This window comes from Dysidea avara, chromosome 3 (assembly GCF_963678975.1).
Source record: "Dysidea avara chromosome 3, odDysAvar1.4, whole genome shotgun sequence".
In the NCBI taxonomy this organism is placed as follows: Eukaryota; Metazoa; Porifera; class Demospongiae; order Dictyoceratida; family Dysideidae; genus Dysidea; species Dysidea avara.
Genome location: NC_089274.1, coordinates 26,134,593 through 26,147,115, shown reverse-complemented (window position 1 = coordinate 26,147,115; position 12,523 = coordinate 26,134,593). Strand labels below are relative to the sequence as shown.

The 12,523-nt window shown below is 40.0% G+C and overlaps 2 protein-coding genes across 2 annotated transcripts; one reads left to right on the top strand and one right to left on the bottom strand.

The window, feature by feature from the left end:
* Positions 1-443: 443 nt before the first annotated feature.
* Positions 444-12,219, bottom strand: LOC136250525 (uncharacterized). Its single transcript, XM_066042744.1, has 11 exons — positions 12,111-12,219; positions 7,853-8,006; positions 7,473-7,601; positions 7,188-7,373; positions 7,069-7,133; positions 2,366-2,449; positions 2,141-2,290; positions 1,901-1,942; positions 1,314-1,466; positions 670-832; positions 444-623 (listed from the first exon to the last, which is right to left on the bottom strand). Exons 1-11 carry the CDS (start codon positions 12,156-12,158, stop codon positions 559-561), a joined length of 1,239 nt encoding a protein of 412 aa, XP_065898816.1. The 5' UTR covers positions 12,159-12,219; the 3' UTR covers positions 444-558.
* LOC136250508 (uncharacterized protein DDB_G0280205-like) lies at positions 2,593-5,482 on the top strand. Its single transcript, XM_066042725.1, has 3 exons — positions 2,593-4,037; positions 4,098-4,487; positions 4,548-5,482. The coding sequence occupies exons 1-3, from the start codon at positions 3,365-3,367 to the stop codon at positions 5,384-5,386; spliced, it is 1,902 nt and encodes a 633-aa protein (XP_065898797.1). The 5' UTR covers positions 2,593-3,364; the 3' UTR covers positions 5,387-5,482.
* Positions 12,220-12,523: the final 304 nt, after the last annotated feature.

The window sequence follows — 12,523 nt, the reverse complement described above, 5'->3', positions numbered from 1 at the left end:
GTTTATTGTTTAGTTTCTGATCACAGATTAATGAATATGTGAAATCTAATAAGCTTCATGAGAACCTGGGAATAAGGGCCCAGCCAAGAATCAAGTAACTCCACAAATTGATCTGCAGCACTTGCACTGAGACTCCAACCAGCTGTACCCATCACACACATAAAATTATGACAACACCCTTGGCATATGTAACAATAGTATAGGCCAATTTACTCAAGATTTTCAGTAGATTTTTCGAACAAACTATAGCCACTAGCTAACAGTTTGCTTTATCTATATATACACAATAGTTCACCACCATGTGTATTTCATCTCTAACTACACGTTCTTCAGTTGGTAAAAGTCTTCCAATGCCATCACCAATTATACCTGCAAATGCATCCACTGAAGTGTGAAGCTGTGCCATGCAAATAACATTAACAGGACATTTAACTAGCCAGACATTCAAATAATTAATTTCTTTTTCTTAGGTCAATATAATAGCAAGAGTCAGTTATGCATACTGTTTCTGAAAATCTGCAAATTGGTACAAGAACCTTCTATTTCAACCATAATACATCAGTCATTGGTCTTATTGCTGCTTCGTCTAGTTACAAGATTACTCAATATATTTTTCCTAGGTGCTGTAAAATCAATTAAAATAGACAAAATGACATTTGTAAGGCTTACCCTGAGGTTTTCCTATGCGGTCTAATCCTACTTCAAGTGATTTGGGTCTTGGTGGCCTCTCTGGTTTCTGATGTTTTTGAAGTAACTTATGTGAGGTACTCAGATGTTGTGGAGATGATGCTGTGGAGTCAGATAAACTACTACTGGAGGCTTCCTGCTGAATCTAGCAAGAAAAGTATTATTTATTATCAGTAGTGTTTATCCGTGTATACATATACATGACTATAACATATACACCACTATCAAATGACACAATCATGTATTAAAAGACTATGAGTAGCTTCCATACACACTCTACAAACCTATGCAAATAATACAATGCAAATGCAACAAAATGAACAGTACAGCCAGCCATGTGCATTGTGCAATCAACACAATACAAATGTAATAAAACTGTAAACAAACAGCCAAGCCAGACTTGAACCATAAGATGAGACACAGAATGATGAGTGAGTAACTACATAATATGTACTGAAGCAGTTTGTTTGATGACAACATCCTCCTCCAGTCGGTTTTCAAAGGCATGATCAACACACGTAATATACATATATACACTGATACTACTGAGAAGAATCTTCAATGACATTCATCATTATGCATTCAAATCATGTGCATATATTGTACACACTATACAGTCACAATACCGACTGATCCAGCAACAGTGAATCCATTGATCTTGGTCTTGCTTGACTTAATTTTATACTATTAGCTTTTCGTCTTCTGGGAGGAACTGTTGGAGATCTAACAGGAACACTAGTACTCTTAGATCTGTCAGTTGTGAATGCAATGTTGGTTTCCTGAAAGAAACACATAAAGCAACATATCAGATATTCTTTCACAGTTCTTAACAGCAAGTAAAAACGCTTACGTTTTCACAGTTGTAATGTAAAAAAGTAAGGATGTCTTTAATGTAGCCATAGGCAATTATAAGGGGAGGCCAGTGGGCCACCCTCCCTTCCCCCCAGCCCTGCTGAAAAATAAGCTTGGGGAAAAGTTGCAGTATAGATTTGAATTGTTATTTTTAGCATAAAGTTTAAGCTGTTTTCAAACCTTCAAATTGTAAAAATCCTGCAGCTCTGAGAGTTGCTACCCCAGACCCCTTGAAATTCTACAGCCATACAGCAATAGTCATGCTGTGCCCTACTTGCCCCCCCCCCCCCCCCCCCCCCCATAAGTCAGGTCTAGAATCGCCACTGAATGTAGCCCTGTCATTTAATAATGTATGATTTACCTGACGAGGATGCATTGCTATATAAGGATCTTCTTCAGTAACCTACAGTGACAAAAAAGACTTATCACCACATTTACACAACATTTTGAAGGAATGAATTCACATTAATTCTATCAGCAAATTTAACTTGCTTAGTGAGTAGTATATACACATTTTGCTTTGTATAGTGTTCATACATTGCTATAAATGTACACCAAATGCTCAGCATATCATAAGTATAAAACAACCACACACACTCACATTAGGTGAAGTTTGTACATTCCCGTAGGTTACATCAGGTGGAGGTGGTCTTGGAGGTGGTGACTTATGACTTTGTGAAGGAGAAGGAGGAGGAGTCCCATCAAATTCAAAGCATATATAGTCATACTCAGAGTTTGACCTCACACGTGTCTATTACAAAAGGTATATACAAGCAGAATGTGGACGATTGGAGATTGGACGAGATCTTAGATGGTTAGAGCTTACTTGTGTCAATGGATGAGTTACTGTTTCATATTCATGATCATCTTTATTAACATCAAGATCTTCAACTTGAGCCTTCTTAACTTCCTACAGAATATACAATAGATTTTAATCATTTGCCTTCATTCTTACTATCATCCACTATATATCACTAGCGTAAGCGACCGAATGTCGACCGGTATCTTATGTCGACCACAGATGTTTACAAAGTCGACCACAGAAATGACTTGAAGTTATCCGTAAATTTACTGCTCTTGAATTGGCGCGTATTAAAAAGGCTATGGCGCGTAAGAGGAAGAAGAAGAAGCGAAGAGAAAGACGCCTGAATAATGTACAAAAACCAGCCAGTAAAAGGCCATCGAAACTACGACAATGGACTGATGATGGTATGGTACGCGCATTGAATGCCGTACAGTCTAGCATTCTTGGCGTTAATGAGGCAGCACGAGATTACAAAATACCACCGACAACATTGAAAGACAGGTTGTCCGGGCGAGTTATTCATGGCACCAATATGGGAGCGAAACCGTACTTGAGCCGAGAGGAAGAACAGGAGCTGGTTGAATTTTTGTTGAATTGTGCGAAGATGGGGTACGGAAAAACCAGAAAGGAGGTGTTGGGTATTGTTCATGCTATGGTGGAGAAGAAGGGCATTAAACTGGAAAATGGAGTTACCCAGGGCTGGTGGGTAAAGTTCTGTAAAAGATGGCCAGAAATCAAACTCCGTAAGGGTGATTCTTTTCCTTTGGTGCGTGACCAGATGACCGTACAGTTTTTGAGTCGTACTTTGATCTTCTCGATGAAACACTAACTAAGCACGGCCTGAAAGACAAACCAGCTCAGATTTATAATTGTGATGAGTCTGGCATACCCTTGGAGTACAAACTGCCGAGAATTGTTGCAGCCAAAGGCACAAAGAAGGTGAGACAGTGCACATCAGGAACTAAGACTCAAATAACAATCCTTGCCTGTGCCAACGCTGCAGGGCAAACCATACCTCCAATGGTAGTGTTTTCAGGAAAGCATTTCAACAGTGCCTTAGCTAAAGGAGAGGTCCCTGCTACTCTTTATGGAATGTCACCATCGGGATGGATGGACCAAGAGCTTTTTAGAGAGTGGGTTTCAGAGCATTTTCTGAAGCATGCTGTTTCCAGTAGACCTTTATTATTGTTACTCGATGGCCACTCGTCTCATTACACTCTAGACTTGGTCAAAACAGCTGCTGAGGAAGATGTCATAATATTTTGTCTTCCTCCCCACACCACTGCCGACAGTCAACCACTTGACACCAGTTGTTTTAAGCCACTGAAGACCCATTGGGTTGATGTGTGTCGCAGATATTTATTTGCTAATCCTAGTCGGGTCATTACTAAGTTTCACTTTTCGTCTTTGTTTTCAGAAGCATGGTCCAAGAGTATGACCATTAATAACATTTCATCAGGTTTCCGCACCACTGGTGTTTGCCCATTTAACCCAGATGCAATCTTGAGCAAATTTCCCAAGCAGAAAGAAACAGACGAGTCTACTATCAGTAAGAGTCCGGCTAAACCAGTCACCTTTTCGGTGGAGACGGTCAAGAAATTTGAAAGACGATTTGAGAATGGGTACAACATCTATACAGATCCAGCTTATGTGCAGTGGATGCGGATGTATCATCCTGACCATCTCCCTCCTGGTTAGTACAACTTTGCATTCTGTGTGATTATATATGTACATGTTTACTTTGGTGCTGTAGAGATTTTGGATGCTGATGTTGTGACCGTGGGTACTGCTACTGGCTCTACAAGCACCGTGGGTACTGCTACTGACTCTACAAGCACCATGGGTACTGCTACTGACTCTACAAGCACCGTGGGTACTGCTACTGACTCTACAAGCACCGTGGGTACTGCTACTGACTCTACGAGCACCGTGGGTACTGCTACTGACTCTACAAGCACAGTGGGTACTGCTACGGGCTTCCGCACTACAAGTGTTTGCCCATTTAATCCAGCTAAACCAGTCACCTTTTTGGCAGAGACGGTCAAGAAATTTGAAAGACGATTTGAGAATGGGTACAACATCTATACAGATCCAGCTTATGTGCAGTGGATGCGGATGTATCATCCTGACCATCTCCCTCCTGGTTAGTACAACTTTGCATTCTGTGTGATTATGTATGTACATGCTTACTTTGGTGCTGTAGAGATTTTGGATGCTGATGTTGTGACCGTGGGTACTGCTACTGGCTCTACAAGCACCATGGGTATCGCTACTGGCTCTACAAGCACTGTGGGTACTGCTACTGGCTCTACAAGCACCGTGGGTACTGCTACTGGCTCTACAAGCACCGTGGGTATGGCTACTGGCTCTACAAGCACCGTGGGTACTGCTACTGACTCTACAAGCATCGTGAGTATGTCTACTGGCTCTACAAGCACCGTGGGTACTGCTACTGGCTCTACAAGCACCGTGGGTACTGCTACTAGCTCTACAACTGCAAGATCTCCTTTTTCAGAGCTCCTCGTATATCCAACTCCTACACAAAGGAAATCGAAACCAAAGAGCTGTGCCCGGGTTTTGACTAGTGCAAAATCTATTGCTATGCTGGAAGAGAAAGTCCGTAAGAAGCAAGAAGAAATAGACTTAAAAGACAAAAAGAAAAAAGAAAGAGAGGCAAAGAAAGTTCTTCGAGATGAAGAAAAGAAGCGCAAAGTGCAGGATAGAGAGCAGAAGAAGGCTGAAAAGCAAAGAAGGTTGGACGAAAGAAACAATTCTGGATCAAAAAGGCAAAACGCATCATCACACAGTCAGAGAGCAGCGAAACGGCAACGAGAGGACAATTGTCCTGAAAGTGGTATTCAGCATCGTGAGATTTCAGAGGATGAATGTGCTGTTTGCTTTGGGCTGCACGAAGAGGACCCAGAACAAGTCGAGTGGCTGAGGTGTACCAATGAAGATTGCAATGTGTGGAGCCACACCGATTGCCTTGAAAATTGTGATGGTGTGTACGTTTGTTATGCCTGTGGAACCCTACTCATGTAGTATTGCTTACCCTACACTCTTGTGTTAGAATACTCCATTGATACATGTTGTACATATTGTTTATAACATTATAATAAAAACACACTGCTTAATTAATGTCAACATGTGCTGCGGTTGTGACAATCTGAATGGAAATGGGATACAGGAAGCTTAACAAGGCCGGGAATCACGCTGTGGGGAGCCTCAAATAAAAGGAAGTGGTTATAGCGACTATTACACTTAATTAATTCATAGTAGCTGCGTTAATCTGGCGATGAAAGATCATCTGAACGAAGGCGAAGGTCTCCTTCGCGTTCACACAACAGCTGACTCCCGAAAACTCTAGAATACAATATTAACACAACACTATTTTTAGTAACACTATATATGGACTTACACCTTACTATTTATAGAACACCATAGTATGAATAATAGTAAAACTCCGTACATGTAATTACTATGGCAAAGGGGAAAACCAGGGTGGTCGACATTGAGATATTGGAAAATGTATAGCGGTCGACTTAATATATCCGTGGTCGAAAATGGAAACAAATGGAGAGAAAGGAAATCGCTTGTCACTACTTTTTGTCACGTAGAAACTGTTGTTTAAGTACAGGCAGAGACTATGCTTGTACTAAAGGTATTGTAAAACTAATAAATCGTAGTGCGCCTGGTATAGTACGGGCACCGCCGAAGGTAAGCGGATGCTGGTCGACAATCGATCGCTTACGCTATATTGACATAAACAATTCAATAGTGGAACAAATACAGTGATCCCTCCGTTATCCAGCCATCAGTTATCTGAACTTTCTGTTATCTGAACTGTGAAGGTGACTGTTCTAGTAGAGTATTTTCTCTAAAATGTGTGTTCTATTAGAGTAATTGAATGGGCTTCTACTTTCCGATTATCTGAATGCACTCAAGACCAATGAGTTCAGATAATAGAGGGACCACTGTAAAGGGCTATTCATCGCATTGGTCAATTATCTCCCAACTCCAGTAACAAAAAAATGATAACGGCTGGCCAAGATATGCATTAGTAGGTAAGTGTGTATATGTACAAAGCATGTATATTAGTGATCGCTTGTTCTGAATTTATTACCAATTGTGCAGTAGTACAGGGTGTGCGAAATGCTTACAGAATTATAAACATTTTCTATAGCTGATTAAATCCACGTATGCATATGGTGATGCAAAGCAATCAGACTATTAGAATGGACACACTCGGTTATCAGCATACTTTAATGAGTAGATTAAATTCTTAATCATTATTATAGCACATTATGCACATTGTTAAATTACAGAACAAAGACTGCTTCCCCCCATACACACACATGCACACACACACACACACACACAACACACACTTTTATTAGTCAATTCTTGTAACAAAAGATCAGGATACTCTAATAGTGCACTCTATATTACTTTTAACCATAATTTAAATGTATACAATGAAAATAGTTTACAGTACTATCTTAGAACTACTGAACTCTGAGATGCTTTAAACTCCATTGCGTATCTTTCATCCCCAAAGTTTTCCTCCCCGATTTTTTGACATTCACAGCCACCACCACATTTGAAATGATCACAATTATCATAAAAGAATAAGATAATAGATAACTTTATGTTAACTATAATACTCATTTAATGTCTTGAAGCTAAATTCATTAATAGTCTATACATAGAACTATAGTACTCACCTGTAATAGCAGGTTTAAATGGTTACGCTCGCAAAATTCCTTGATCTGTCTTCCATTGTTAGCTCCTGTTAGCAAATTGCTATTTCACTGCATATTGCTCAGGTGGTAAATATGCTCACCTTGAAGTGACCGTAGAGCAGTTTTGTATATTGCTTTTCCAGAACTAGAACATCTGAGAAGTGATGACAATATCTCATCCATTTTGGTGTTCTTTCCAACTTGTTCCTCCATCACAAGATAGTATGATAATGACATTGCTAGTACAGCACTAGACATCTTCTCCTCAAGTGCTTTGTCAACTGAATCTTTCAGTAGATAAAGTTTTCATCAGAAAATGCATGCAAAACAATTTAACACACAGCAGAGTGCAATTGTGTCTAATTAACCTCATGCTGTAAGCTTACCACAGCTTTCTAATGACAACTTCCTAAACACATAATCAACTGGAGATAGTAGATCCAAAGAGAACTCTGCTATCTTCTCATTACAATCATCTTGAACACTTGCATGCACCTTATAAGGATAATCAAGCTCTGCAGACAGAAAGGAAATGTAGGTATACTAAGGAACACACCATTGAGGTAATTACAAATATATCAGTAGAAAAAGATCGAGATAGCAGTCAGTGATTCTAATAAAACAGTCATGCTACCCTTGACTCTCAAAACCAGTCATATATGTGTCTTACCTATTGATATGGCTGTATTATTATTTTGTATGCCACTGTCATGATAAATAAAATTTGACTATCTGCATACTTATTTTTTATTATTTACTAACGTACTTGGTGATTTCTTTACAAAGAGTTCATTGGCTCCAATGACTTCAACTGGGATGTTTTCAGGTGCCTTGTCTGGAATTCCAATCAATACGTAATACTTTTTAGATTGAGGAAGTTGATATTCTTTTGGAAATGTAATGCTATACGGTGATGAACACTGCAGAGAGAGTTTGATATTATCACATCAAATTAACGTTAAAATAATATACTTTTATCATACACTCAGTCATTTTAAAATCATGCAATTTTACCAAGTGCCAGCTACAGGCAAGCACTATGCCCTGAAATTACATGTATACAATTTTCACTTTAAGTTATATACAACTACATAAAGTAATGACGAGACATATTAGGCCACAAAAAGTTAATTATATGTTTCTAGTTCTCTGCCTGGGTCATTTTTTTGCTGAATGAATTGCACAATCGATTAATTTTTAATGCTGTATGTAGCTATTCTTATCAAGATGCTCTAACTTTTTTTTATATCTCAACTATTATTGTCCATGTACTGTATGTTATAAGTCAAATGTGCAATTTTTTTTCAAACAAAAATTTTAAGTCGCCTGATCAATTTTTGGGAGCTGCATGGTAACATATATTAGAGTACTCTAATATCTGTGATATAACGGCTTAATATTATCATTGAACACTTCTATATCAGTAAGTTTCATTAGTAGTTTGCATCTAAGATCTGGTTGAATGGAAGCTGTCAACTGCGTAATTGTATGAATCTGATCTGTTGCTGTCTGCATGTGCACGCATTCTATGCATGTATTCAAAAACAATGCACTCTCATCACCAGCATTACATTTAAATAATCATCTTCATAGCTATTATATACAAGTACCAAGAAAAATTTGGAATTTTCAACTAGAGTAGGGACCATAGCACATCGATAAAAAGTACTGAAACAAACTGGAGTAGTGCACAATATTAAATCACAGTAAAACAATAAGAAGTGTTATATCCCTACTGTGCATTTCCATTATATATGATATCTTGAGCACAGTAGGGATATAACACTTATTGTTTTACTATGATTTAATATCGTGCACTACTCCAGCTTGTTTCAGTACTTTTTATCAATGTGCTATGGTCCCTACTTTAGTTGAAAATTCCAAATTTTTCTTGGTACTTGTTTGTTAACTTTTTTGTAAATAATTATTATGACTGGTAAACCCACGCATACCGCATTTGAAATGGCACCGCGCGCCCCAATTATCGTCTGAAGAGTGAAGTTATTATTATTATTATTACATTGTGTACTGTGCAGGAATCATGTATGATTATAATGCACAGGTGTAATTATAAAAGTGTCCAAATCATTACAAAACTCAGTGTATGTGGGAGCGTTAACAATGTTCTGGAGTAGATTATTCCATAGTTTAATCACTGAAGGGAAGAAGGAAAATTTAAAACTGTCCACTCTAGTATTTAGTTGATTAAAATAGCCACTTCATAAAAAGGAGGGAACGGGAGTTAAACAATCGTCTGGAATATCAGCTAAATGATGAATGATTTTATACAGCATTTGTAATTTCATTTTTTTCCTTCTGCTCTGCAGGGTGGGTAGATTAAGATCAGTTAACATTGTGGAAACACTGGAGAATCTAGAAAAGTCTTTATAGCACATTCTTGTGGCAGATCTCTGTACAGATTAATGTTAACACATGTGTGTGGGCCCCAGACTGAAGAAGCATACTCCATAATAGGGCGAACCATTGCTTTATAAATATTACATTTAATTGTGGGAGGGCATTGATAAAGATTACGATGTAGGAATGCATTAATTCTGGTGGCTTTACTAGCAGCTTGTTTTGTGTGTTCGTTCTAGTTAAGATGTTGATCAATGACTACACCTAGATATTTAGCATGAGTGACTTCTCGGATTGTAGAGTTGTCAATGTGGTAAGTAAATGGTATGATGTTTATCTTGTTTGTTATTCGTAGGAATTCACATTTAATTGGATTAAAGGTCATAAGCCACTTGTGTGCGTGTGTGAAGTATCCATTACACTTCGTTGTCAGCTATATTCAACTCGTTATGCAGCATTTTTGAATCAAGAACTGTTCGAAAAGCACCTCTGCACACCAAGACGCATTCCGAAAGAAATGATGCCGCGCGCCCCAGTTATATCAATTATCGTATGAAAGGTGAAGTATCCATTACGCTTCATTGTTGGCTGTGTCCAACCCATTACACAACAGTACGAATCAAGAACTGTCTGACAAGCACCTCTGCTATCAAAATAGCCGCTATGAAAAATACAAACGATTTCCGTTACGTGAAGGGAAGCCATCACATGCTATCGCCAAATTGACACTTTTCGCTGTCAGCAAAGATGAATGGGACACAAAGGAGGACACTGGTAAGTCCATGAAGAATGCATTGTACGTACTGCGGTATGCCAAAAGGCACCTGTCGGGACGAAGCGATGTCGAACAGTGAAAAAAATCAAGCCCGTAGCCTTAGCCGTTATCGAGTTACACTTGTCTGAAGGCATCAGTCAGTCAGTTATGCACCTATCAATGTAATCCCCGACTACCACTAATACGGGCTGAGGTGGGGAAAAGTGGGGATTTGCATTTCTGAAAATTACAATTCCCCACCTACTGGGGGAATACTGGCGATACAAACCCCGACCAAGTCTCGGCCTGTAGACCCCAGGAATACTGGGGCTAGGAGGGGATTTGTACGGTCGTGTGGTGTTGGTCTATAGTGATGAGTTAGTTCAAGTGGATAGTCTGAACGTAATAGCTAGCACCCAAGACACTATTTCCTAAACTGAAAGCACACATCTTCGCTGTCTGAGTGAATTTCTTTAGCGAAGACAAATCCCCGGGAAATTTAGCGATCAATTCCCCCACCATCCCCGACCTTTCCCCACCCTCAGCCCGTATCAGTGGTAGTCGGGCATTACAATGATAGGCGCATTACTTACTCAGTCAGTAGAAAATTCCGTTAAATAATTTTTAAAATTCTGTAGCAACTTGTTGAAAGCATTTCGGGTCGATCTGAAAGCTTGTTTGGGCGTAGTTTCACCTAACCAATGTTGCCTGATCGTCGTTAGGGGAAATTGAGGCTGTTTTTTGGGTGATATTATTTCGTGGGCCACGCCTACTCCTTTGTGGTCCCTACTATACACTACTATTGTAGTGTATTATATATAAATAAGTGACTAGCAATAATGCATCTATCAATGTCACGCTCCACCTACCCCAGGTCGGGCAGCAGGTGGGGATTTGTAGGAGATTTGTCACCCAAGCTCGTCCCCAGGGTAGGGGCATTTGCAACACGAATATCCGTACTTTTCCATACTGTTGTGATTCCCAGGATAATTAGTAGGGGATTCGTAACTCAAAGTTGTCCCCAGGGGTGGGGAATTTGCATTCTCGCATTTGCAAATCCCCAACTCTGCCCGATCTGGGATAGGTGGGGCTTGACATTGATAGGTGCATAACTGTCCGCTAAATTAATGCTGTTAATAAAACGGAGTGTCTATATCCACCGGTATACCGGTGTCAGTAAGAACCACCATGGGGTGTGTCTATAATCTATGGAACCACCCACTAGCTATTGACACCCGGATGTGTATGCCCCAAGCATTCGACTTTAGGGCACGCGTCTAGTAGTTCCCCGAGCATTCGACTTTAGGGGAAGCGTCAAGTAGTTGCCCCGACCATTCGACTTTATGGGATGCGAAAAGTAGTGTTAACGTTAGGTTAGGGTCGGGTTCAGCTCGGGTTCAGCTTTGGTTCCTTGTTCTTTAGTAATATAGTACACCTTTGTGGTTTGCTATAGTTGCATTTATAAAACAAAAGAAGCCGTAGCTGGCAGCGGTGGCTCAGTGGTATAGGCGCCGTGACTCAAGTGTGGAGGGTCTGGGGTCGGGGACCCGCTTTAACCAAACTTTTTTTTTTTCGTTTTACAGTCTAAGTTTATTTTTTCTAGTTCACCGGTGGCAATAGCAACGGCCTTAATAAAATGAATTGCGGATGGGCGTAGCTCACAGACCCTGTAAACACAAAACACCTTCAGTTTCAGCATTGAATACTGTCACTTAGGCTTCTGAATAGTTTAAACTGTAATTAGTGCTAGAGCCACATGTACGTGATGTAAGGCCCTCTGATCTGTGCTTTAAGTGCTATATAGTCCAGCTTAGCAAATGATACCGCGCAACATACCGGACCGCGATATTAAACCGGCATGCAGCACGATAACTAGATTACACACTATGCACATATTTATTTATGCACTCACGCAGTAAAGGAAACAATTTTCACTGATCGTAACAATTTGCTGAGCCATTTAAACCCGCAATGATGATCTCAGTCCCGGCATCTGAGTGTCACGTGCTTAAAATATTCTTGAGGTAATTTACAACATGCTTTACGTTAGTCTCGTGCCCAGCCGGGCTCGCGCTAATGCGCAAACACGCATTAGCGCGAGCCCGGCTGGGCACGAGACTAGCTTTACGTAGGCTCGTAGCTGACACTTCACACGTGATCTATTCAGCGGCATCTCCAAACCGCTTATCGTCATTATAGATAAGTAAGGCCACTCCAAATAAATTCTCTGTTTCCCGTCCACCGCCCGCATCTAGTTACTGTCAGCTCTAAATATTCCGTATTCTTCCATTATTTTCCGGTTATTCTTGCATACTGACAGGCTTA